General features: G+C 32.0%; 1 protein-coding gene across 1 annotated transcript; it reads right to left on the minus strand.

The window, feature by feature from the left end:
- LOC139493493 (synaptotagmin-9-like) lies at positions 1 to 26,631 on the minus strand. The gene is made up of 5 exons (XM_071281925.1): positions 26,049 to 26,631; positions 23,516 to 24,336; positions 5,685 to 5,805; positions 4,468 to 4,639; positions 1 to 1,982 (listed from the first exon to the last, which is right to left on the minus strand). Exons 1-5 carry the CDS (start codon positions 26,083 to 26,085, stop codon positions 1,751 to 1,753), a joined length of 1,383 nt encoding a protein of 460 aa, XP_071138026.1. The 5' UTR covers positions 26,086 to 26,631; the 3' UTR covers positions 1 to 1,750.
- Positions 26,632 to 27,186: the final 555 nt, after the last annotated feature.

Consider the following 27,186-nt stretch of genomic DNA (forward strand, 5'->3'; position numbering starts at 1 on the left):
CATTTTTATATATTTTATTTCAAAAATATTTCAACAATTTAGGAAGTTAAAATCATTTACAATTAACAAAAATATGCCAGAATGACAATTAATAAGGAAGTAATAAATATAAATAGGAATAACATATGCCATGTCAACAAGAAAATAGACGCTATATCACAGAAAACGTATTTTAATAACAAAAGCTAATGTTGTAAAGCAGCATACTATTTTCCGATAACAAACAAACAAAAACATTGGTTTGCTAAATTTTGCATTTTACACTCAGTAGTATCCTTTGAAAATCTTTTTTGAGAATTATGATTTTATTATTCTTAAATGTTCTCGTTTATCAATCAAAATTTTGTAATTGTTCTCATTTAGGAGTAAACGAAAAAAAACTTATAACATTGTATCTGCAATACAAACTTTTATTCTATCATTCATTTAACATATCTTATATTCAAATCTGTAAATCAGGTAGCGTAAGTAGAATGTTTGCTCTTTCGCACTATTAAATGTTATACGAATTTTGCGAAACGAAGATCCCACGATTAACAATACATGAAGCCAATATAAACTTGATGTTAGTGAAAATTAAATTACAAAAATACTGAACTCTGAGGAAAATTCGAAAAGGAAAGTCCCTAATCAAAAGCTCACACACATCAAATGAATGGACAACAACTGTCGTATTCCTGACTTGGTACAGGTATTTTGTGATGTAGAAAATTGTGGACTAAACCTGGTTTTATAGCTGGCTAAATCCCACACTTGTATGACAGTCGCATAAAATTCCATTATAATGAGTTAGCAAGAAATAATGCAGACATTTTCACAATGGATTTTAATTATATTTTTAGATTCCGCAATCTTCCAACATTAGCCCAATTAAGCAGCAAATCAACCAGTCGTTTGTAAAAATGAAAATAGAAATTGCCAATTGCATTTCATTAATGATATACGAATTAAATTTTTAAAAGCAAATACTCCAGCTCAATGTGTCATTTGTGGAGCTACTTATTATTGTTATTTTTTTTTTGTATCTGCATAACAAAAAGTATAATGATCAGTTTTTGCTGTCTGAAATTAATTGAAATTATGCGTGGTTTATAGCCTAGATAAAGGAACCGTCATGGATTATCCGTCATACAGATTTCCGCGATAAAATTTCTCCAATATCGTCATTTACTTACACATGTTTTGAAGCAACCATCCGAAGTATTTGGTCATATTGACATTTTTGTCGATCATATATTGCTATAGATCTTGAAATTTTAGGAATTTTTGCCAAAGTCAAAATTTTCTTTATCTTTCATGGTCGAAAGATTGACTGCCTTTTATCCTGTTTTCTGTTCCAGCCAGTCTTGCCATGTTTTTTTTACTGATCCATAAAAAATAACATAAACGTTATATTAAATATCCTTTGGGATCATTTACCATATGTTTGGTTGACATTGGCCTAGTAGTTGCATTTAAAAAGATCTTTGTTTACAAATACAGACGCCACTAAAGGTAATAATCTCACATTGCCCAGGTGAGCTAAAATATAGGTAAACTGAAATTTTACACTGTTTTTTTATTCAATTTTTTATGAATATTTCTACGACAAAAACACGGATTTAGCATGATTATCGAGATAGATGCAGTTAAAATATAGGTAACACAATTGATTAAGTATAAATACAAATATTTATGATATGAACATGGATCATAAATTAACAGTTTTAACATAGTAAGCACACGTAGAGAATAACAATAACACCAAACTTCATAAAGTGCTGCCATCACTTGAATCTATCGTAGTTTGTCTAGAATGACACGTTTTACATTTGTTTACAGGTATGCTACTGGTCGCACACATTGGCACGTGCTCCTGAAGTGGGTACCATTGAGCAACAGGTTTCCTTGGATTTTCTAGCATTTCAAACCAATGATCTCTTGCTAATCCAACAAACATAGGTCCAAGTGCAGTACATCCCATGACTTCATTACAGCCAATTCTAAAATATAATTACTTGACACATATAAACCAACTTCACACAGAAAACATGAAATTGAGTATTAGATACCTCACTAAAAACCCACAAGTGACCTTAGGAATATATAACCTAAGCTGTATTTGGCAACACTTTTATGAATTTTTGGTCCTCATTGCTCTTCAACTACGTACTTTATTTGGCCTATTTTTTTTTATTGGAACGTCACTGATGAGTCTTTTGTAGACGAAACGCGCGTCTGGCGCAAATACAAAATTTCAATCCTCGAGTTTATTAACATGGTTTCTCAGAAAATATTCAGAATACTAAAGTTATATTGTCAGTTCTAGATATTGGAAAGCAAAAGAGGAAAAGCGAAAAAAAGGGAGGTCGTTGAAAATTCCTAGCCTGGTATGATGGAAAAATTGTTAATTTTGTAATGTTTGCGATTTCAGTAAAATTTTCTTAGCGAACACAATATTGTTAATAATTGTATTGTTAAATGGCAGCATACGCAATCAACTCATTGCATTCAGATACCTAATGCTATATTTTGATAATAGTGAGAAAAAAAAAGCATTCTACAACGAGGAACAAGTGATCAGTATGCTGGAATTTCTTTATGACACGATATTTATCAATAATGGACTTTTGACGAGGTCAATACGTTATATAAAACCATGTTTAGAATATATTGACCGAGGACGAGGTCCATATATAACGTATTGACTGAGTGGAAGTCCTTAATTTTCATATTACATTTGTAAATAATATATTAGGAAAACAGCTTATGTTCTTTCTGTGTATTTTCAAATTGCTTTTTGCAATTACTTTATCAATATTCTTTTAACAACTTCATATCTTGTTTCATTAGCTTTTTGTATTCTCAGAGTTTGCATTTGACAAAAAAATCTTAATATTTCCTGTTCAACTTGCAAATTTCCTTTTCGTCTGCTGCGGCGCTTTTTCTCGATGTTTGTTATGAGTGACATCATGACGTCATAAATCTAAATTTAGCAAGATTTTTTTATATTGACCATCAGTATACATATAAATAGAAACATAGCGTCAATATACGTAAAAATAAAAACAAGGCGTCAGATGCGTAAAATAACCTTTGAAACACGTGATCGGCATATCCAATGAAAACATTAGAATGCTACACCATATGCTATATCTGCCTGTATTTCTTTGCGCATCTTTTTTTTTACAAATTAATCAGACATTTTTTTAACATAAGGAAATTACTGTTGCATGTCAGGAATACAATAAGTTTGCCAGTTGGTAACTGAGTTAGAGCTTTTGATTTTTAAAGGAGTAGATCCAGTAAGACCCCTTTTTGGCACCAAAATATAGCAGTTTTACAAAATTGTTAAAATGTAAACTTTTAGTTATTTATTGGACAGTAGAATGCTTCTGCTACATAAATATGTGCTGTTTTTGACAATACAATGCACATTTATCGGGTACTAGCACCATTAAGTTATGCTAAATTACTGAAATCTTCACAATTCTAGCATTTTAGTTAAATTTTAGACAGTTTTCGTGTAAAACGAAAGTGGCCGCATTCGTGTTCATCCTTAATATTGAAATGTAAGTTGTATTTTATGATAATACATAACATATATAAAGGTTGAGGATGAACACGGATGCGGCCACTTTCATTTTTGACAAAAACCATCAGAAAAGTGACATTTTTTGGCATATTTGGTAGATTTTTCATATTTGAGCTTGAATCGGATCGTTTTTAGTGACTAAATCAGTTAAAATCGTTCACTTAAACTAATTGATTCAAATGAAATAGACACTCAAGTGTTTAAAAAGTGGTCAAAATCTTTCGTCAGATGAACCTGAAATTTGAGGCCAAAATTGGTCCTTACCGGACCTACTCCTTTGATAAAGGACTTTCTGTTTTGGATTTTCCTTGGAATTTTTTTTTTTTTTAGTTTAATTTTGAAATAGATATGCATGGACATTGTATTAAATTCTTAAACAACTGACACATATAAACATACTCCCGCATCTATAAAATTAATCAGTTTCTAATGCTCAAAATATTATGCTGGTCATTAGGCATATATGTTTCAAAGTTTTCATTTTTTAACATTAATGTAAAGTACACAAATCAAAGAATAAGGGAAACATATCAATAAGAAGAAATTTATGTAACACAATATGGCACGTAAAACCAAAATGTTAACAAAACATTGCATGTAAAGTACTGACCATGTTGAATTGAATCAAACAAATAAATAATACAATCACAAAAAAAAGTTCCGTGGAAAAATTCAAAACGGAAAATTCCTACTCAAATGGCTAAATCACAAGCTAGAAAGAATCACATCAAACGAATGGATTGCCATATTCCTGACTTGATGCAGGCATTTTCTTATGGTAAATAATAAAACCTGTTGATGAGAAACTTTGCGAATGTATAAACCATACAATATTTTGCCAGAAAGCATTTGAAGAAAAGTTTTAAATTATTAGTTTACCCCTACCGACATACCTGTCATAATCAATGACCTTGATCACCATATGAATGTCATCAACGTTTTCTCTTGGAACATCGAACACCATAGCTTCATTATAAACAGGACTCAAAGTACACTTCTTAACAGAAGTTTTTCTCTTCTTAATTCTTTTTCCTTCACACATCAATGAAACTTTGGCATATGGGTCTGTAAAAAGTTCATTTTGGGTTTATATGAATGTAATGATTGCTCCTCTTTTGACCACTCAAATTTAACAATACAAAAGTCTTATAGATTTACGAAATTAAATTCTTCACCTGTTCACAAGAACTCATTCTGTCAAAAAAAAATGTATATTAATTTTGTGAAATTTGTCTGGCATAAAAAAAAGGCGAAAGATATATTCTTTTTTTAAAACTGTATTCTGGTTTGAAGAATGCCTTAGGGCTAGCTTCAATCTTCTTGAATTTGGTGCAAACTGAAAACAATGTCAAAATACCATCATTTCAAGATCTTGTCAGAAATACTTAAGGTATGAGCAAAGACTGTATCCTTAACGAAATATGGCAATAATATACAGTAGTATTTAATAAAGGTGTAAAATACAATAAACACTAGATAACTTGTGTCCGTCCCAATCGCCCATCTGGTTTTCTTCCATCACCAATCTTAAGCAAAAAGTCACAATATTTGATAGACAGTGTTGTGTAATTACATTTCAACATTACATGTAGGATCTATATGACTGTTTGTGTGTTCTAATGTGCGTAAAAGATCAGTTTGAGTAGAGCCTTTGTTCACATCTATTTTGACCAAGTACGATTCGTAGTGAGGCAATTCCTTGTCAAATATGTCAATTTCGACATCAAGATAACTTTTACCTGATCAGTTATCAACAAAAATTATCATATTTTGGAAGTCATGAATACTTTTACTATTTTTGCAATTTCGTGATATCTCCTCTATTATATACAATTAAGTATGTACATGTTTATTCACACTTCACGTTCCATTTATGAGGAGAGATATTTCAGAAGAATTCAAATGAGTGTTCTATTATTATTCTTTTTTAATGCCAATACAATAACTGTATCTTGAAATAAACTTCAATGACCGCTTACCGGCTTTTTTCATGAAGAATGTAATTTTCTAGAACAGTAGAAACTGATAACGATTATAGCAACACTTCTATATAATCTTGCTTTATGAACTAGTCACTAAAAGTAGTTTTTGCTACGATAATTCAAATTACCTGAAGAACCAGTAATGTCCATTGCCTTAAGGTTTCTGGCCTTGATAATGGTCAGTGTAAGTCTTCCTGCAGTTGGTAAGTAACATAAAGAGATCATTATTTCTCCTAAGTCAAATTTTTCCTGAAAATATTAGAAAAACAATGTTCTCAGATACTTACAATTTTATTAACTCTTTGTGTTCGATTAATCAAAAGAAGTCAAGCAAACAATATAATGAAGTACATAAATCAATTTAACTTATCATCTTACAAAATATGCCAAATTAATTAGTGTTTTCAAACTTACAGTACCGATGAGATTTTGCTCCATTTTGAAGGACAAACTGGGAATTATAGATACAACATAGCAATACAAATGACATCATTATGTTGTGTTTCATTACCTCTAATACAAAGGTAAAACGAAAAAGAAGAGCCAAATCCACTATAACTCTCAAATTAAACTATTTTCATTTGAACTACTAGTGGATGCTTTACACACTTCATACTTTTTTATTTGTATTTAAGTAGAAGGACATATAAAGTTATATATGTTGGTCAAACATTCAGAAAGCAACCCTGCAGACACAACAATTTAAGCCCAAAATGTAGGTCTTCCTGATCCAATAATTCACTGCGCATTGCGCATGCCCAGTAATCAATTAATATTGACCAAAATGTAACAAGGGCATCATAATTTTCATAAGTTACTGCAAACGAAAGACACGAAAAAAAAAAAAAAAAAAAATATATCGACAAAGATATAAATTCCTTTCGGGAATTTTGCATAACGGTTTCATTAAAATGGGAAGTTTAGTTATTATTTAAACTTATTTTCTGAAATTGGCGGTATATAAGATAATTAAAGATAATCGCTATTTTGTGCATTTTTCCTTTGATCTTTTTTTGTGATAGTTTTTCGTATCATGCTACTCGCTTGAGATGTACAATAATCGCTAGAAACTAAGGCCGCATGTGGCGTTGCTAATGAAATTGACATGAAATTGACAACGTCGTCATAGGTAAAATAGCGATAAACAGATTATCATTGGTCATCTCAACTCGATTGCTTTTCTCGCTTTCGCCGTCCCGGCTCATCGAGATGACCAATGATAATCTGTTTATCGCTATTTTACCTATGACGACGTTGTCAATTTCATGTCAATTTCATTAGCAACGCCAAGTCCCACTTAGTTTCTAGCGATTTATTTTCATATCACTCGACTCCGCTTAGAAAGTCAATTATCAGTCAGTAAAATCAAAGAAAAATGTCGTAAAATAGCGATAAAAGCAATCATTGATTTTTTAACTTCTATTCTAGCCTATTTCTTTGCGCCTTTTTTTTGGTGCATATTATTTTTAATCCAAGTTTACAATTTGATTAAAAAGATATATTAAATTGAGGATATTAACCATTCAATACACAGGAGAGAATATTGGCACACTTTTTCTATAATCAAAGTACGAACTATGAATGACGAAATATAAAAAAAAAATGGAACATCTATCTCATATATAACTTATATGATTGTCATTTACTTAAAGTTCCTTAGGGTTTACGCCAATCAAATAACAATCCAACGTAACACAAAGCTAAAAAGAAAACAAGCTCAATGTATTATGTAAAAAGAATGAAAATTAACATGTGAAACATATTTTTTTTCTTTCTGACACATTCATGGATAGAACTAAGTTAACATTCATTAACCTAATTATTTCAGTTACAATTAACTGAATACGATCAATCTCTTGTCGTGTTGACTGAACAATCCTGTCTAATCTTATTTTTAGATAAATTGAACATTTCTTTTTTATCGAATCCGTTTGACAAGTGCGGATAACAGTAGATAAATACATTCTTCTATAACATATGGTAATGACAGGAAATGTTTATATACCGGGAGCAATACTGTGTTTATGAAACTCTCAAGAGAATTCTAAGGTATGTTAAGCAACCTTATCCGTAAGTCTATAGATGATTATGAAGCAATACTTATTTACTCTTCGCTAATGTAAATAGTCAAATATTTGTTTAGACCCTAAAAAACAGTGTGGTACCCTTCTAACACTGACTATAGGACTTAACGTCACCCTTCTGTCTTGACGTGGCTGGGTATTATTTTTAAAATGTATCGTTTCTTAGCTTGAATGTTGCAGCTGAATGTCAGGTTGACCACGTACAAATCAGTCCATACGACAGAGAATACTTATACACAATGTATGCATGTCTTGTTTAAACAAATAGACATATACAGTGTGTATGTAATTCTTTGTATACAGAAACGCTGTGAAATTTGACCGTTAGAGCCTCCAAAGTAAAATTGAAATTAAAAAATGTAAATCGTGTTTAAATGTTTTCCCCCAGAACTAGAAATTAAAGAAACAACAGAAACGGCTTCCTCCGCCTCATCTTTAGACCTATATCTCGAATTTGACTTACACAGTCATCTCAATACCAGAATCTATGACAAACGAGACGATTTTAATTTTGAAATTATAAACTTCCCCCACCTTAGTAGCAATATACCAACTTCACCTGCATATGGGTAATAGGTGTCATACCACCATTTACTCCTTCAAATTTAGAACGTGAAAGTAGGCCTACTCGGACAAAAAATAGTGCATTTGATGTCATTGTTTACTTAAACTAACCAACAAATTGGCAGAAATGAAACTTTTGGTGAAAGAGAAATATATTAAGACCATTTTGAGCTCAAATTTACTTGTTTATGAGTTTGTATTCAAAATTGAGGATTAATGCACTCCATAGTATACTAGTTTAAGATTTCCAGAAAACCAGGGGTTATTTTTAGTGGTACCTCTATTTGGAAGACCTTTTCTTTTTTATATGATTTTAAACATCTGTTGAAAATAGGCATGTAGAAAGCTGATACATGTGCGATTCAGGATATATCTGGTTTCTATGAAGTTAAACTTGAAGTAAAATATTTAGAAAGCTGTGAAAATTGTAAAATTTGGTGAAACAGATAGGGACTTTTGATTGGTGGTATGACACCTTATATATTTCTCAACTTATTCGATATTCAAGAGCTTGCAGCTCCTACTCAGACTTTGTAAACTGTCATCAGTGTCTAAGTAGAAAGTTGATGAACCAGGGGTATGGCAAAGAACGTCTCGTGCTTTTTCTAAAGAAGTTCATCGGAAGGTACCAAGACCTTGTTGATAAATATTCCGTATCAACTTCTCAAATGATACATGATGGTCTTGATATATAGATTCTGCGTACTGATGTTTTATTATTATCTTAACAACGTGTTATATTGTTCTTTCATTTGCCTTTGTTCTATTATTAATATAACTTTTACTGTTGGATTGTTTAATGTGATATCCATTTAACGTGGCTCGGTACTTAAACATCCCGTCAATGTGTCTGTATTATCTTTCTTTTTTTGCTGGTGTGTTTTGTATATGTGACTTTTAGTGTTTCTTTGGTTTTTATAACGTGACTCTGTACTTTAAAAGATCCCGTCAGTATGATATTGTTCTATTATATGTCATTATGGTATATTTCTATTATGAATTAGAAAATACGTTGAACCACAAACGTCAAAATTATTCAATCGCGTAGTGGAATGAACTATTTGTGGATTCTTATAAATTCTATATAACTTTTGAATTATTTCAAATCTCGGTCTATTTCTGAAATTAATTCTTACATACTTTTGATATTTTAACCCTGTATGCGAACATTGCCCATGTGAAATTTTAAAATTGTTTGTATATACATTGAGCGACAAATATATGTGACGTATAAAATTTTCTGACGACAGACACTCGAATCAATGAATGTGTTTGTAGATAGATGTTTTTGTGTTCTGTTAAATTGGGCCTTTTTTAAAATTGTTACACGATGATCACTGCTGTACCCATATTTTGACTATTTTATTTATTATGTCTGTTTAGTTCACGCATCATTGTAAATATAACGGAATTTGATGAGACTGTCATTAAAGTGAGAGGTTTAGTGTTATAAAACCAGGTTTAATCCACTATTTTCTACATTTGAAAAAGCCTGTACCAAGTCAGGAATATGACAGTACTTGATCATTCGTTTTTTATGTGTTTTGTCATTTGATTTTGCCATGTAATTGTGGACTTTCCGATCAGATTTTCCTGGAGTTCACAATTTTTGTGATTTTAACTTTTCAGTAACATTATTGAAAGGGTGCCCCAAGACCAACTTTTATGGAGAAACACAACCACAATTGTTTAGTTTATTGTTCATTGTTCTGAATTGCTATGCAAATGGTTGTGCTGTATTGTATTTTGCCAAGATGGTTGCATATTTAAACATATATCACGTGACTTGGTTTCATTTCAACAGCATGCATGGGATAATGCAATCATACAAAATAAGACGAGATACTGTACGGAAAACAACCATATTGAGTATAGTATACGCATACTTACTATACTGTGCATAATATCTTTACAATGTTATTGGCTTCTTTAATTACGATTACAAAAGTAATGTCACCAGACAGGCGAGACTAGTATACATTAATTCTTATCTTACACTTCTTTCCGTTATGATTCACTTCTGTCTACTAAGATTGAATTTAATCATGATATTGCGCCATTTATGTGTTATATAAAAAGGCCATATATATGATCAAGGCAATATGCATCAATTTCAATTTATAGTAAATCAATTTAAGAGAGAGATTATATAACATTGTACGAAATATAAAGTTTAAGGAGAATGACTTTTTTTGCATTGACAAATGACAGTTACACACTTTCATTTTGATTTTTCTAAAATGGTCCTAAAATGTGTCCACATCACTACAGTTTACATGAGAAATTGTTGACCCTGAAGTTAAAATTTCTATACACAGACATTTAACACTCCACAAACGTGTCTGTCATGCCCAAGAGTGACTGGATCGAAAAAAATATGGTGTTTCGACATTTAACTTTCAATATACAGTTTATCTCTGAATTTGTTGATTTCAGTTGTTATATATCATATTTTGGAAATTCGATGCGTATGGCATACAGGTGAGAGGTTTAGCTAGCTATAAAATCAGGTTCAATCTACATAAACAAATGCCTGTAACAAGTCAGAAATATTACAGTTGTTATTCATTCGGTTGATGTGTTTGAGCTTTTGACTTTGTCATTTGATAAGGAACTTTCCTTTTTGAATTTTCCTAGGAGTTCAGTGTTTTTGTGATTTTACTTTTTATCATGACTTTTTCTTATTTCATTTAGCTTTACTTAACAATGCCGTCATTTTCAAAATATCAAATACTCGTGTACGTCCTGCTTTAAAGATTGAATTGATAAATGTACATTTCTATTCTATAAAAGTTTAATTGCAGTGTGTCTTGAGTCGCCCACCTTGATTACATTGTATTTGTTTAATCTCGACAATACTGATATGTAAAATAAAAGAGACAAAAAGTATTACGATGTTCAATTGATTGTATGAGGCCTGGTGTGCTATTATCGATCCTTCAACTGGCAATAGTTTTATACTGTTTGAACACAATTAAATTTAATCGGATCAGAATATGAATAAACAATGTTAGAAAAAAACATATCAAAGATATCAGGCTGTCAAGTGGATCTCGTAAGATTCTTTCCGTCGTAATTGGTTTTTCATTAATTTGTGAAGTGTACATCAGTCTGTTTCTTTTTTTCTTTAAATTGCTTTAAATTTTACTCATGCTCGACATTCAAAAGAATACTTTCTATATGGTATACGGGTCATGTTAATTAATAAATACTATATGATGACATGTATAGTCGTTCACATCATTGTATACATTGTACTTGTCTTTAGTGGATAGTTGTGGTAACCAGATACTGGATTTGATTTAAAAGAAATGTATGTTCGACAATTACCTAAATATGCCTTAAAACCAACGAATCGTTTTAATTTCGTTACAATGAACTTCACTCAGCTGGTTATTTGTATTTTGAACATTGGTCTCCACCGTAAAAACAAATACAAGAATAACCAATTGTAAATTAAGATATTTCTTTCTATGAAAATCTAATCTAACTAACAGTCATCGTTACTAACGGCCATGTAACTGCAACTTCTATTTGAAGAACAAACATGGAACGTACAATGTCTCAAAACCTTCGAAATAAGCATGAGAAACCAGCGTTATTTAACAAAATACTGAATGCAACATTGTAACAAGTAGAACATTAAGCGTTGATGATAACCGCTTTAACAATTTGATAAAAAGTAAGTTGAAGAGCTTTGGAAAAAATGTAAGACACATTATAGCATATTTACAAAATACTCTAATTTCCAGTTATCTAGAAGAAAATACATAACAAATTTCAATAATTGTACTTAACGTAGTAGAAGATATGAATGTTCGATCAAAAGTAATTTAATGAGCGAAGAGTCCGAAACTAATCACATTTAAATCATATCATCGAAGCCTTATATCAAATTTCAGGAAGCTCCTCCTAAAGTTCCCTAGAAAAAATGAAACATAAATTTCATGAATCGTGTGCGTTAGAATATATATGTATTCTGTAAAAAGAAGGTTTACCCGTGCTTAATCTGAAACAGCATCCCACGGTAAAGCATGTTCACATGAAACCTGATAACAAAAGGGACAATACCACGAAAATTTCATAAACAGCCATTATTAATTGGAACCGTTAAGTCAACAGAAAGTGGAGGATAAATGGAATTGATACAGCATCTCGAGATAAAATATTTTCACATAGACTGATAACCAGGATGCTCTAATTTTAAGTTCATGGAAAAATATGCGACAGGTGCTTCATGGGACAGATGGGCAAACTGACGGGTTAAAACTATATAAACCTCTTCGAGTCAGAAAATTAAAAGAATACTGGGTGTGTTATGAAGAGGAAACACAAGTTGAAGTAAATACAAAAAATATACATACAAAAGCACATTTTATGTAAAAAAAAAGCGTGGCAGATTTTGATTTAAAAAAAGAAACACTTTATACTATTTACCGAGTTTGTAATAACATGAGCAACACGACGGGTGCCACATGTGGAGCAGGATCTGCTTACCCTTCCGGAGCACCTAAGATCACCCCAGTTTTTGGTGGGGTTCGTGTTGTTTAGTCTAGTTTTCTATGTTGTGGCATGCGTACTTTTATTTGTCTGTTTGTCTTTTTTATTTTTAGCCATGAGCGTTGTCAGTTTATTTTCGATTTATGAGTTTGACTGTCCATTTTGTATCTTCCGCCCCTCTCTTTCTTATGCTTTCCGTTATGAATTCTCTAAAGTTATCTTCTTCAAGTGACCTACTAAACATTCAAGTACGCTAAGCCTCTAGTTTGTTGACAATCATTCTTTTCATTTTTTTCGGTAGAAAAAAAACCCATTAACTTTGGAACTGAGAGTCATATTGGAACTAGGTTAACATATACACAGGAATAATTTTATTTCAAAGCATTTCGTGATCGAACATCTTTTGACTTTCGATTTAAGTAAAATTACTAAAAGTACAGTACAATCATAACAGATTATCTACTACTACACGAAATCATTTGAAGATGAAATGTAAAATGTCCCCTGGAGGGAATACAGGGATCAAAAGAGCGATGATTTCTACCGAAGAATCTTGCTTCCTGGTCTCATCACATAGAATGTCTGAATTAATGGATTTAAATTGCAAATAAAGACAAAATGCCATTATCCTCATGACAAGTTTATGATTATGCCTTGCCAAGCGAGCAACATTTCCACTATCTAAGCTCTTTTATACATGGCTTTAAAGTGAAAGTTATTTTTGCTACCTTTGAAGGCATTTCACTTTATTCCTGGTTCTTCCCAAATATGTGCATGGTTTATAAAAATATCTGATACATATCAAAGCGTAAATTAAGACTTTCATGTTTGATTATAATTACTATATTAAGAATGAAAACAGTTGTTTCATAAACTAAAGAAATTATAACACTTTTAAGCGACCATGTATAATGACGTCATATAGAAAGACCACATTTGTTCATTGATCATTCAGAATTAGAGATAAAGGTTGGCCACATTTCATCTAAAACATTAGTAGATAAACCAAAAATTCTTTAAAAAAAAAAAAGATCAAATTTAAATATTTAATTGTCTCGATTGGAGAAATATCGTTCCACACTCAATGCAGTCCCTGTGGTATAATCTTTAGTACCACTGTGACAGCATTTGGAAGAGTGTATAAGGTCTTTACATATTTTTAGTTGACCATAACCTGTTTACATGTACTTCTTGTTATACATTTATGTTTTATGAGATGTATTTGTCATTACTGTAAATACATTGCTTATTTTAAGATAAATTTGTCATAATTCATATATACCAAATGTAATACCTGATGTATCTTACTAATTCATAATTTATTTCGTTTTAGACTTTAGGCTAAAATATGTTTAAAAGAAGCCTCATAACATTCCTTTGGAAAAAAGAGTTTATATTTACAACAGATAGTATCTGAAAGACAGTCAATAGGAATTTTCATCTTGTCTACAGCAGGAATACAAAAGACCCAAAGCCAAGACAAGAACATTTGGTTACCTTGTCGTAATAGCAACTATCTGATTTTCAAATATTCAGTTTGTTTCGAATGTTTGCAAGATGCAACTAGTGCAATTAATTGACGCCAAGTGTATCCCTTTTACAGATAACCAAGAAGTGTGTTTAAGTTGATATAAATGATTCAGGATTTGCAACAGGGATCAGCGCTATATCAAAATGAACGAGACAAAATACTTAATAAACAGATTTTAACCTGATGTTTTTTTCAATGAAAGTATCATTCTAGTTGACTAGTTTGATGTGTAACATCCGAACATGTTTGTGATTTGTCACAATTAACCTTGGAGAGCTAATGCATTTTTTATCAACCCACATATAACTATCAACGTCTGATTGAAGTTTTACAATAGATTAATGTCCTTATAGATTTTTGAAGTTTACTAATTGACTAGGTACTTTGTTATGTTTGCATTACAATGCAATCTGCTTGAAAATTAGCTTCCACAGGCCTTTTGAAGATTAATACAGCATGTTGACGCTTTGTATTGGAGGCAATTTACACAGTATTTATCTAACGAAACTGTAGTTTATTGTATTAAGTTATCGTATTTGTCTCTACATTGAAATTAAAGTTTTACAAAAACGAACATACTTCTAATACGATTTTGATGTTTATCTACCCAAATCCCTACCATATTTGTTCTAGAAAACAAATATTCATGTTCAACTTAGTGATTTCAAGAAATGATTTGCATGCAAGAATCTGAAATGAAAAGTATCTTTACAGGTTTGTTCACCACACGATATTGAAAATAAAATAATGAGAAATCAGAGCTATACAACGAACAGCTAATTAATCAAATATGTAAATAAGCTAGATTTTACAATCGACGTGATTGATTTGAGTAAAATAACATTTGACCTTTAAATGTTTGTGACACGATGGAATATTTCTAAAGCCTAATCCGGCATTTTGAAATTTTTACGTTCTGATCTTTTCCTTTCTAAATTTATACATTTAAAATATAACCTTATTTCGCTGTAATGATTTCATTTCAACTCCTAGTATGCGTCATATTCCAACTTAAGAAGTATAAGAAATATCATTTCAAAATCTTACAACAATCTGTATATAACTTGTATTATTGTATGAAGAAAATGAGATGTTGGGTATACGAGACAGCAACACACTTGCATGAATAACCAATACTATGTTCTAGCCAGTATGATGGTTAATGCCCTTCAAAGTTAAAGGGGAAAACAAAATGAAGCGGGTGTTTTCATTGTTTTTGTTTTACTCGCAGATTCAAAATCTTAAAGATGCAACATTCCAATACAAATCAAATAAGAATATTACACAATGAATAGAGGTACAGGGGAGGGTTTATTTTTTTCATGGTGTTGTCAGTTTGTTCTCGGCTAATGGGTGGGAAGGTCCCTTTGGTATCTTTTGCTTCTCGTTTAGTCAAGTTCGAATTGATAAATAACAGATTTTATATCAGTACCAATGAAAAACATTTTTTAGAGAACTTATAACAGTGTTTTAACTGATAACCTTTCAGAATTTTATCGTACAGATTTTCGAAAAAATAATTAAAAGTTCAAACAAATGCAGTTTGGTATGGCCTATGATTTTTTAATTTAGGTTCATTAATATGTTTTGGAGTTTAGTATGGCCTCCATTATCACTGAACTATTATACATTTTTGTTTATGAGCCAGATGAAGCACGACTTCGGATGCGGGATTTTCTCGCTCTATTGAAAACATTTTGGTGTCCTTCGATGGTTTTTTACTCTTTGGTCGGGTTGTTGACCCATTGCCCATTTCCATTCTCAATTTTATATGACCACCTTCGGAAGTTTAGAGGAAGGTTAGGGCTGTGGTAGTATGCAATTAAGAATGTGTTGGACTTGTTTTTAATTTAAGAACAATGAGGTCTGTCACTTTCTCAACAATATATATGACAATGTCTTCACTTCGTGTTTGAACATCCATAAAACCCACTTGCCTAATGAATCTAGTATGGCGTCTATCGATCATCTGGCATTTGTATCAAATGTCAACAATACCATGTTCATCCCAAAGAGATATTTTTAATACTCTTTTATTATTGCAACCAAACAGGTCAGTGAGGCTTATATAACTGTTCCAATGGTAAAACAATGTCATTAATTCTCCGACAGGGTAAACAGATTAAATGTCAACAATACTATGTTTAAATGAAGGAGAATGTGCCTTCATCCTTTATTATTGCAACCCACTAGGAGCGGATTCATATAAGTTGTCAATGATAAAATAATGTCATTAATTCTTCTCAAGGGTACACATATTAAATGTAAATAACCTCATCATAGATACCAGAATTACAATTTTGAATTTGGGCCTGACGCGCGTTTCGTCTACAAAAGACTCATCAGTGACGCTCGAATACAAAAGGGTTAAAAGGCCCAATAAAGTACGAAGTTAAAGAGCATTGAGTACCAAAATTGCTAAACGTTGTGCCAAATACAGCTAAGGTAATATATTCCTGATGTAGAAAAGCATTAGTATTTCAAAAAAGAGGGACGAAAGATACCAAAGGGACAGTCAAACTCATAAATCCAAAACAAACTGACAACGCCATGGCTTAAAATAAAAAAGACAAACAGAAAAACAATAGTACACATGACACAACATAGAAAACTAAAGAATAAACAACACGAACCCCACCAAAAACTAGGGGTGATCTCAGGTGCTCCGGAAGGGTAAGCAGATCCTGCTCCACATGTGGCACCCGTCGTGTTGCTTATGTGATTACAAATCCGGTAAATACTCTAATTCGGTAGGTCACATTCATGAAAGGGAAGGGGATTGTAGTTACGACGTAAAGAACATATCCGATATCATTTGTGAAACGGCTATTCCATAACGGTCAACCAACTAATGAAACTTCAAAATTTTGTTAACAATACCATGTTCATCCCGAGGAGAATATGTTTTCCTCCTTCATTGTTACAACCAACTAGGTCAATGAGGATTTATATAACTGTGTCTATGGTAAAACAATGTCATCAATTCTTTTACAGGGTAAAAAGATTCAATGTCAACAAAACCATGATAAACCAAAGGAGAATATATTTCCCTCCTTAATTATTGCAACAAAATAGGTCAGTGAGGATTGATATATGTTGTCAATGGTAAAACAATGTCATTAATTCGTTTAAGGGGTAAACATATTAAATAAGATACAGTTGGTTGTCATTAAACCATGTGTAACATATTGAATATAGAACTATAATTTAAAAAGAGGAGTGAAAGATACCAGAGGGACATTCAAACTCATAGATCAAAAATAAACTGACAACGCTAGAAAAGAAAAAAAGAAACAAATAATTAAATGAAAGGGAATATGAAATCTCGGTAAGAACCCAAACTTTGTATGAATATGATAAAGATAAGTGTAAACCTTGTGATCTATTTCACTCGTACTCTCTAATAAAAGATCGCTCTAAATGTAGTCCACTTTTGGAAATAAAGACCTTTGATTTCCAAAATAAAAGACAAGCTTGAAGCCATGATACATACATTTTATAGGATTAATAGCTTACTGTTGTTTTAAGTAACAATGGTTGTTACATTTGACGACCCGTTATTAATCGTATATTTTTATTCTTAATGTTTTTTCATCTTTGTTCTTTGGCTATTTCAGCAGATAATATAGTGATATTTGATTGAAGTAATGGTATTCATCGTAACTGACCCTTTCATTCAGGCGAACAGAAAAGTATGAACATGACCCTCTTCATTAGTAGAATTGAAAAATAATTATTCTATTTTTGGCTATATATTTGATATTCTAAATCCGTAATACAAAATAATTTACCTCTCAAAGAGACTAATGTAGTTTCAATCGATGTTGTCTATATAGTTTTATTAATTATTAATAAAGGATTACTGTCTGTGAAATTCTGTAATTTCCCGATTGACTTGATTTTCCGGTTATATTGAACACTGAGTAGTCATTGATCAAAGGACGCTTTCGATTCTCAAGCCGATCTATCAACAAATCCTTTAAATGGCAAACAATTGTTAAAACTTAATATTTACAACTTATTCCCACTTCATAATAAAGCTTTAAAATGGCTAGTTATAGTAAATAAACCGTTCACGAAAACACAAATAAAAAAAAATAGATATAGGAAGATGTGGTGTGAGTGCCAATGAGACAACTCTCCATCCAAATAACAGTTTATAAAAGTAAACCATTATAGGTCAATGTACGGCCTTCATCACGAAGCCTTGGCTCACACCGAACAACAAGCTATAAAGGGCCCCAAATTACTAGTGTAAAACCATTCAAACGGGAAAACCAACGGTCTAAACTATATAAAAAACGAGAAACGAGAAACACGTATAAATTACATAAACAAACGACAACTACTGTACACCAGATTCCTGACTTAGGACAGATGCAAACATTTGCAGCGGGATACAACCTTCTCCCTTTTTCTGAAACAATAGCATAACATCACAACATAGAAAAACACACGATAAAATATGCACAGAAGAACGACTACATTAAGATACAGACATATACGAATTATATCCACGAAACAAATCATCAAATAGAAGCAGAAATAATTTGCTTGAAACCAGGCCTCCCGAGGGTAAGCGTTCCCTACTTCACCAACAGTACATTTACATAGGATAATCAAGTCGTCATTACTATCGTGAAAATATCAGAATGATATATTGAAATCTACATATAAAAACCATTGTCCAGCAGTTCTCACCAATTTATAAATCACATTTTCTAGCGATTATAAAGAATTTGAATACATTGACTGACTCATTCTACTGATTTCATTATTATGATCACAGGCACTTGTCTCAGACATTGTTTTCCTATAAACATTACTATTAAGGTATAAATAAAGTTTTTCTGAGACAAGTGACTGTGATTATGATACTTCGTGAATCCTGTTAGGAACGTTTTTGTGTACAACCAAACATTTGTCTATCGTAGCAAGCTTTTACTTTAGTTTTTAATTAAGAACATTATATAAATACACATAGCTGAGAGGGTGATAGAGCAGATTGTTACCCCGAGAAAACATTGTCAACCGCTCTATCACCCTCTCAGCTATGGGTTATTTAATTTATTATACCAAATGTCCTATTATTATTGTCTTTAACAGATTACTTATATTTTAAAAGTATTGTCTATGACGTCACGGACATAATAACCTTACGGGTTTTAGGAAAAACAACAAAAGTTAAGCAAGATGTTTTTTTTTATTATTAAAATAATAAAATTTGAGCCAAAACATAGAACTAAAGCATTGTATTTAATAACTTGATGTAAATTCAATTCATTGTCCTTTAAATTATCGATTTTTGATTGGTCTGGACGAGAGGGTAACATTCAAAAAAATTGTCACCCGCTCAGCCATGTGATAGAGTAAATTAACACCCTCGTATTAGCCAATCAAAATGTGGCATTTAAAAGTGAAGTATAATAACAAATTTAAACATATATTACGTAGTACTCCTCTTATTTGAAGCTTGACTGTTTACTTGTGTTTAATAATGACGACGTACAGTCCAGATATGTCAATTATAAAGACAGGTTGGTACTTTTGTGACTGTTCCAAATCTATATACCAAATGTTTTGTTGGTCGTGTTATGAATATATTTTTTCTCTGTAAAGTCAGTTGTAGGTCAAGTAGTTGGCTTGTTCAAGTATATTTGATAATTCATCATTCTTTTTATAAAACAAATAAGGAAACAAAATTAACTTAATATGAGCATTGTTACCTCAATACGTTTATAGCGTAATGGCAAATGGTGTATTTTCTTTCATGCAATAACATCTAACATGCTTTTGTCAAAAACAAAATGCAGAGGTTGAATATTGATTTTTGTTTTTCTTAATACCCAGTGGCAAATATTTTATGGATAATAAGGTTACTGCAGTGAAGGACGGTAAATGTGAACTGTATTTGAAAATGAAGGTATGATTGATAGATATAGTTCAAATTATGGCAGTATTATATAATAAGATATTAACAATGTAATCATTTAGATAACTACGAAGCATATCACTATAGTTTCTAGATAGCTTGATAAAACATGTAATAGAGTAGCGATAGGGCGAAATATCGAATGTACTTAAGCAGATAAAAGTATTAACCGATAGACAAATAGAAACAAGTTGTTGTTAAGAACAAATGAGAGCAGAAATCCATATAACAAATGCAGCATACCGTAAACATATCTAAGTATGAGCTCTTAGCTTATTTTTACTTAACTTTCTACAGTCTCTGCACTACACGGTAGCTGAAGTCTAGCCGAAGGCAATTCACTGTTGTCTAATAGGAGATTAAACATTTTTATTTGAGTTAATTTTCAGGTTTACGCATTGTTTGTCTATATTGCAATGTATACAAGGTTTAATTTAGGGCAGCTGTGCTTATTGTTTCTGTTTTCCAAGTGTACTATGTTACTATCTATTATTTGGGTTTTAGCTAGGACCGTCAAGTAAGTAGACCTACGGTTATTTATAGCAACAAAACGTTTAAAAACATGTTTTTCTTTAGTAATCATATTTAAATTCCCTATAAAAAAACCACAACGTTAACCATTACTGTTTCTCGTGTTCATGCTAGCCACCAATGTTTTAGAAATATTGTCATCCTTGAATCTCAGTCTTCCATTCGGTAGCTAAACCGATGTTCGAGAAGGTAGCTGATTTGTTTGAAAGGGATGTATATAAAAAAAAAATGCAAATAAATACGCAGCCGCACCGAGTCGTAAAGAGAAAGTATTAAGATCTCGTTAGTTAAAGAACCAATGCAACAATTCTTTGACCTTGCAAAATGTTTGCCCCTATCAAACGACCCTGCAAGTGATATCGAAAATTCCCATCCTTTTTCCCGATCCAACCACTATGTAGAACCTACATATTTTGTGAACTATTTGTCACTGGACTCTAAGAAAACAGTAAATAATCGATCACGTAATCCTGAAATATTGATAGATAATAAATAAAAACAAAAGTACAGAACAACCAGGAAGAAATTTTTCTTCGGCTGTATATGAAAGTGTTGTTGAAGAGATACAATAATAAATGAATAATAACGGTAGTATAGACAGCTGAAAATGTCACATGACATCCAGGTTATAAAAACGGATAAATCACAGAACATAAGTGTAATGTCTGCTATCAATAAAATCCTCAGACATCCACGACAAATTACCTTGCCGCATTAATGGGCACTTCAATCAATGCTACGGACAAAACCATTTTTGTAATTGATAATCGTTGACTGTGTGTGTAAATTTTGTCATTAACTGGTTCTCTGGACATATTGTTACATTATTAATGACCAAAGTTCTTAACGCTATTTGTGGTTTATAGTTTTTTAGCACAATAATAGAGGAACTTTATACTGTGTACAGTGAGAAATTTTAGCGAAAGGGTATCGCTTTTGATAACTTGGGGAAGATAAACTTGCAAGCATATAGTCTCGCGTTATTTGATCTTAATGATCGAGAAAATAAATCCTTGCCTTCAAAGTTAATACTTAAAATAGTGAAAAATTAATTACTATACTTATATTTTTAGGGGTATTTTTCACTTAATGAAAAATTAGCTATGAAAATGTCTTGAATCCTGGATCACTGCTCGACTGTTGACTTATAGAGGCAAAAGGGATATTAGACCAGGTGTACAAGCTACAACAGATCTACTAATCAAAACACGACTCTGAATGATTTCAAACCGTTGATTTCAAGAGGAAAATATGTTCGTTATTCTTATTTTAATCCAACCAACAGTTTTGATGAAGGTTATTTGCATAGCAATTAAAAAAGGAGGCAGTAAAAATTAATACATCTAGCAATATTTAGCTTTCATTTCTGTTAGATATTTTGGTTCTATAATTTGAGACAAAACTATTATTGTGACATTCAAGGCAATCGTATAAATCCTTGTAATTCGACAGGTTTAAATTGCCTGTTTTACGTATAGCATGCATAAAATACATTTGTCTTTCTGAAGGTTATTATCAAATCTGTTTCACCAAGTTTTATATCCAATTGTGATTGTTTTATCTCAATCGAAGAGTTAAATTACAATAAATCACTCGGATTCGTTTTCTTAGAAACGAAACAGCACCAGATGTAATCACAAAGTCCGGTGAAGAAAGTTCTTTAATTCCATCGAGAGATGATTGTGACATGCATGATAAAGACACATTTGATGTGATTTTGAAGTGTTAAGAGATAGTTTGGTCCATACCTCATGGTTACAATTACCATTTTTTTCTTATATCTTTGATGGAAAAGAACATCAATTTTACAGTTATAAACATGCACTATGTCCTACATGTTAATGTTAGACTATTATATTGTAAGATACTGTTACTAAGCGATATTTTGCAATAGAATTTGTTTTTTTTTTCTTCCTGTGATTAGTGTTTGTGTAAAGTGCTATCACTATAGAATAAAAATAGTCGTCTGACGACATCCGTTAACTTAAAAAAAAAAAAAAAAAAAAAAAAAAAGTGTCCTCTGATATAACTGAGCCAAGTAGAACCAAACATGGACACACCCATTCTTAAGAGTATCTAGCCATTAAGACAGTTAGGTGACCTCCGTCAGACAATATGGTCGCCATTACTGAAATATTACATAGAGGTAACATGCAAGTAATCGTAATATATCTTGCAAACTATTATATTCAAAGAAAATTCTCACAGGATCAAACATGCTAAGAATGTCGAGATCTATTTATTACCGTTTAAAGAAGCTATCTAAATAACTAAATTGTCAATCGTTTTTTATAGCAGGTATTGCACTCAAAAATTATTATACCCCCCCCCCCCCAAAAAAAAAAAAAAAAAACCAAACCAAACCAACAACAAAAAAAACCAAACATAAACTTTACGAACGCCATATCATATTACAATTTACGACCCTTTTGTTCTATGATCATCTAAAGTTTCATATTCTAATTCATAGTTATAATACAAAAGGTAAGTGGAAACAAGAAGATGTGGTATGAGTACCAATGAGACCTCTCCATTTTCTCCCTTTCGGAATGAAAGTACAATTGTCTTCATCTTATTCTTAAATTTATATTCCCCCAACATATTCGTCTCCATCACCATTCTTATATACTCTCCGATTCTTATATAATCTCCGATTAACCAAATATCTATATGGTTAATCTCTGAAATATGTTATATAACGTATTGCTCATAAATACGGGAAAGAGTTTTTACTTTTTTTTCAGTTTCACACGTATGACATGGTTCGTATCCATGAAGAAGTAAAAGTTAATTTGAATTATATGCTTGAAAGCTTACCTGCATTGTACTAAGAACATCTCTGACAAAAAAGGTTTCTTTAGCTAAACTTCCTTCGGACAATATGTCTTTTAAAACAACAGCACCTATTAAATCATGCCTTGAAAACCTATCAAAGTCGTATACATTCAACTGAAGTGTACGATCTTGAAGTTCTTGATATAACGCCGAAAATGTAAATGACTCATTAAATTCTGGATCTAATGTCTTCCTGTGTACCTTTGTTTGACATTTATTTTTCCTGTCCGGAAGCAGGTAAATTTTAACATACGGATCTGATGTACCAGAAAAGTCGCGTGCGGGAAGGTCTTCTGCACTGATTATGTTTACTTTTAATTCCTCATTATCATGGAGGTAATTGAGACTGAAATATAGTTTTCCACAGAGTCTATGCTCACTCCTTATGCTATCAACAGACGATTGTTTGTATAATTCGGGTTTTATTTTGCCAAGTTTCGGCTGTTCCTTTTGTCTTACACTTTGTATTTGAAATTCTATATTTGATAACTGTCGCTGGAATGTAAGATGCCGTTGCGACACAGTTGGAAGTGTTGCTTGTCTCTGATTTGTTTTGAAAAGTCCTCTTCGACGGAAAAAGTCTAGTTTTGATTGAGATTGCTTTGCTAGATCTGGGGTGCTCTGGCTTATTTTAAGGTTGCTACTATGAAGTGAGTTAGGAGATTCATCGGTTTCTATAGACAGTTCCGATGAAAGAAGTTTCTTCTTTCGACGACAGTACATCCATGATAGATAGACCACAACAGCAGCAAACAATACAATAACCCCAGATAGAATAGTAAAGATATATCCTAAAGATAAACCTGAAAAAATAATTAGAGATTCTTTAAGAATTACGCCAAGATTATAGTATTATGTCGGGCCTATTTCTCTGATTAAATAAACATTTGGTTTGCTTTTGCTAATTTGTAGAATACGTTTTTGTACATAGTTTGAAAATTCAGGCAAATTGTCGCTGTAGTTCCTATTCTGGTTGATAAGACAATATTTTGTAATTTAACTGATTTTGCTAGTTGCTGTTTACTCGATTTTAAGTTTATTGCCATTTGAAGCTTGCTGCATTTTTATGGACACTTGTTTGTTATTCAAGTCTTTGTACCTCAATTTTTGTTTTGTTTAGATTAGTTGCTATCGCTGCGACGTTATAAGAACTAACTGTCCACGCATTGAAACAAACTTCGTATAGATCAGATGAGAACAAGGTTCATACAACTTTGAATGTCAGAAGTGTATAAGGGATATAGAATGAACAATGATTATGCTCATATATATTTTGGACAAAAAGGAATCTGAATTGATTGTTCTAATCATACATGTATGTCCGGCCAGATTTACAATGATGGCAACAGCATTAAACATGGTCCTTACTTTTTTTTTCTTTTCCTTTCTGTTTAGTTTATTTTGTGGATCGCGGATTGTGAAAGAGCATTTAATTACCATTGATACAACATTTAGAGAACGCATATGCATAATAAAATTGAGAATGGAAATGGGGAATGTGCCAAAGAGACAACAAACTGACCATAGAAAAAAACAACAGCAGAAGGTCACCAACAGGTCTTCAATGTAGCGAGAAATTCCCGCACCCGGAGGCGTCCTTCAGCTGGCCCCTAAACAAATATATACTAGTTCAGTGATAATGAACGCCATACTAATTTCCAAATTGTAAGAAACTAAAATTAAAATAATACAAGACTAACAAAGGCCAGAGGCTCCTGACTTGGGACAGGCGCAAAAATGCGGCGGGGTTAAACATGTTTGTGAGATCTCAACCCTCCCCCTATACCTCTAGCCAATGTAAAAGTAAACGCATAACAATACGCACATTAAAATTCAGTTCAAAAGAAGTCCGAGTCTGATGTCAGAAGATGCAACCAAAGAAAATAAACAAATTGACAATAATACATAAATAACAACAGACTACTAGCAGATAATAACATATATTAGTTTAAGCCTAGTCACTTGTTCCTCAAGCGTTAGCATTGTATGATTGCGTTGTTGCTAATCTAATAAAAATGCATTACATGTCTCGCGTACACAAACTTGATCATAAGCAGTGCAAGCACAACTAAAGAAAAATGTAAAAATACATGTAGGTAGTAAATGGATTAAATCTTATAAATGGATGTAGTATAATTCTAAATTGGGATGATAATATAGAACCCAAGGAATTGATTAGGGTATCAAATATGAGCATTCTACATGTATGACCTCTTCTGTCCCATACGTTAAATTGATTCCTCGTATATGGTGTGTGTCACGCGTTTTACACGTTAAAGAGCCTTTGCAACAAGAATCCGGAGTGGTCTGTGGGTGGCATGTTTGAAGGTTAATGTTCAGCTCCTATCCAATATGTTTTCAATTGTAAGTGGCACTCCAAATTCTAGTCCTTCATTCCAGATGACCAACCTTGAAGATACTACATGTTGTATAAATTGCAATATATGCCACTGGACGTAAAGTAAGCGACAAAAGAAATAAGTTTTAACAATTAATAACTATCATTTGAACTTACCAGTTTCTGGTTGGTGGCCATCTGAATGTACCTTCATCTTATTCGGTATGCAAACCTGCTAATCTAACTAAATAAATATGTTTATATATGTCATCCTATGTAAACGTAGCATAAAACTTCCATTCTGCAATGGCGTTATGTCTACTATATGAACAACTTCTAGTAGTCCGAGTAATCCTATTAAACTATGCAGTGGTACAGAAAACAATATCTACTGCACTTGTAAATATTACGCCAAAATATATTTTATATTATATGTTTTTACGACGGCATTGTTATGATCACAAGACTATTGATATTATGTCGTATCTTGTATATTAATTATGTATACGTACAATACTAGAATCCCGATAAATAATTATTGCATGGCTGTAAATCCTACAGACTGAATTGTAAACTGAGAGACAATAACGCTCCTGATTATCATCCGAAACTAATAAAGGTAAAGAAATGCTATTAACCTGTTTCCAATGAAGTCGGACCGTACCTACAATATTTGTTTAGAAAGGTTTTGTTTAAATAGCTTAGATACATTTTTACTGCATATTTTGTTGCGTTTCAACGTTTATTGATTTAATTTGATACGTGGAGATAATAATCTGAGGGAATAAAATATTCTCCATTAGAAAATTAAACGGTACATGCATAATATGAATAATGCAATATGCTGGTTACCACAGAGGTGATATATCTATTATTTCCATGAAATATTTTTTTCTATTTTAATAATTACTACAATGTATATTGTATCTTAGTACCGTGACAAAACCTCGCTGATACAGCAACACAATAAAGCACTGGTACATCAACATAAAAAAAGAGCTATAAAATCCAAATGAAAAGAGAACTTGTCTTTATTTCAACATTGAGAAGATACGAGTACATGCAGGGTAATTCGTATTTAGTTAAAAAAAATCCTTTAAATGAAACAACATATTTATTACGTTTGGAGGACGAATTGTTTTTAACAAACAATTCGCATTCCAATGAGAACCAGATGTACTATTTTTTTTCCGGAATATGACCCTCCGAATTAGGACCCACCACCGAGTTGGTACAACATGAGCAAAACGACGGGTGCCACATATGGATAAGGATTTGCTTACACTTCTGGAGCACATAAGATCAGTACCAGTTT

Source organism: Mytilus edulis, chromosome 10 (genome assembly GCF_963676685.1).
Source record: "Mytilus edulis chromosome 10, xbMytEdul2.2, whole genome shotgun sequence".
Classification (NCBI taxonomy): Eukaryota; Metazoa; Mollusca; class Bivalvia; order Mytilida; family Mytilidae; genus Mytilus; species Mytilus edulis.

Excerpts from the sequence above, each read along its gene's own strand:
- LOC139493493 (XM_071281925.1), bottom strand. The coding sequence starts at position 26,085 with ATGAAGGTACATTCAGATGGCCACCAACCAGAAACTG. Across the intron at positions 24,337-26,048 it reads TGGCCACCAACCAGAAACTG|GTTTATCTTTAGGATATATC; the intron begins GTAAGTTCAAAT and ends TTATTTTTTCAG. Across the intron at positions 5,806-23,515 it reads ATGTTCTTAGTACAATGCAG|GAAAAATTTGACTTAGGAGA; the intron begins GTAAGCTTTCAA and ends TAATATTTTCAG.